The following is a 1,462-nucleotide window of genomic DNA, read 5'->3' as shown; positions in this document are numbered from 1 at the left end:
TGAGGTCTACTGAGAAGGCAAATGAATGCATGTAAACTCTCTGATGCACAAGCAAATTGGGTATTTATGGAAAATTGATATATTAAAAAAACCCCAAACTTGTTAGCTGTTGTAACAGGTTTTTATGAAACTTGCAGTTACCTTTGTCAGGCAGGGTAAGTCACTATTGTGTTATACTTTTTTGTATGTCCCCACTAAGACAGAGGGGACCCCTGGTGGCCTAGTGGTTAGCATGCAGGACTCTCACTGCTGCGACCACGGGTCCGAATCCCAAGTCCCCCGGGCAGATGGTAGCTCGTTAGCCCTGTGAGGCCATCCATCTATGAGAAGGACACTCTAAACAAACCTACGTCCTAAGGACCTCACTGCCATTGTCCAGGCTTGCTTGGCCCCGGCAGATGAACCTTAGGATTAAAGGGTGGGCTCAGTTCAGCGCAGGCTGTGTCTCACCTAAAAAATCCATTGCGCAGGCTGGAAAGGTAAAAAAGACCTTTCCCCAAATCTTCGTTCACGAAGACTGGCCATTATTATTACTAAGACAGAAAAAAAATTTTAGAGATGTTTATAAATTTCTGGTGCGGATAGATCACACTGCCCCCAAGTAAGACCAGCTCTGTCTATAGTATGTGCTTTCCAGATTTTGACAGTGCAAAGAGATTCTATCACCTCGGTTCCATATACATATACATATACATATACATATACATACACATATACATACACATACACACACATATATATATATACATATGCTTATATATATATATATATACACATATAAAAATATACATTAAATGTTTGGAGAGCATTGTTTGTTATCAGTTCATTTGTTGGGGTTTTGTGTTTGGTTTGTGTTCTTTTTTCCATCCAGGAGAGATGTCCTTCACATGAACGACTATTTTTTACATTTTTAATGAGGTCCTCAAGAGCTTCACTGCAGTACAGGCAGTATGTACCTAGCACAGGAACAGCACAAACAGCACAGCCTGAAGTGGTGACTGGAGCTGGAAGTATTCAAGCTTGCCCCTTGTTTGTTGCAGTATTTCCATGGCAACTGAATGCTATAAGAAGGTTCTCTCTAAATATATTGCTTGTGCTCTTTTCTTGTTTTATATTTTTTCTCTGCTAGTTATCAATTACTATAAAAAATAGTCTGCTGTGATGTTTTGTTTGTTTACACTTATGCACATGGTTTGTATTTATTTTGTTATTATTGGTAACATCAATTTTAATGGCTCAGATTACCAGAGAAGATAGAAAGGTAAATGATGAGTCACTGTGGCAAAAAAATAAAAGTAGAGCTCTGCTCATGAGAAAAAAAGTCAAGGTGAATATGTATATCAGTTAGTACCAGACGGAAATTTTTTTTCATACAGATTTATTTTTCATGTCCAGTCAGCCATTTGCTGTTAACTGTCCTCTGTGATCCTAGCTTAGCTTCTATTGAGAGACCACAAGATAA

General features: G+C 38.6%; 1 protein-coding gene across 1 annotated transcript in view; it reads left to right on the top strand.

Moving 5' to 3' along the window:
- The window catches only part of KCNC2 (potassium voltage-gated channel subfamily C member 2), a 269,296-nt gene extending 268,378 nt beyond the window's left edge, over positions 1–918 (top strand). Inside the window, exon 5 of the mRNA XM_027679733.1 lies at positions 872–918. Within this exon, the coding sequence (XP_027535534.1) occupies positions 872–891 (20 nt within the window). The 3' untranslated portion in view covers positions 892–918. The remainder of the gene's footprint in view (positions 1–871) is intronic.
- The last annotated feature ends 544 nt before the right edge of the window (positions 919–1,462 follow it).

The sequence above is a fragment of the Neopelma chrysocephalum genome, unplaced genomic scaffold (genome assembly GCF_003984885.1).
Source record: "Neopelma chrysocephalum unplaced genomic scaffold, ASM398488v2 Primary Assembly neopelma1_59, whole genome shotgun sequence".
In the NCBI taxonomy this organism is placed as follows: Eukaryota; Metazoa; Chordata; class Aves; order Passeriformes; family Pipridae; genus Neopelma; species Neopelma chrysocephalum.
This window is presented reverse-complemented; position numbering and strand designations above follow the sequence as displayed.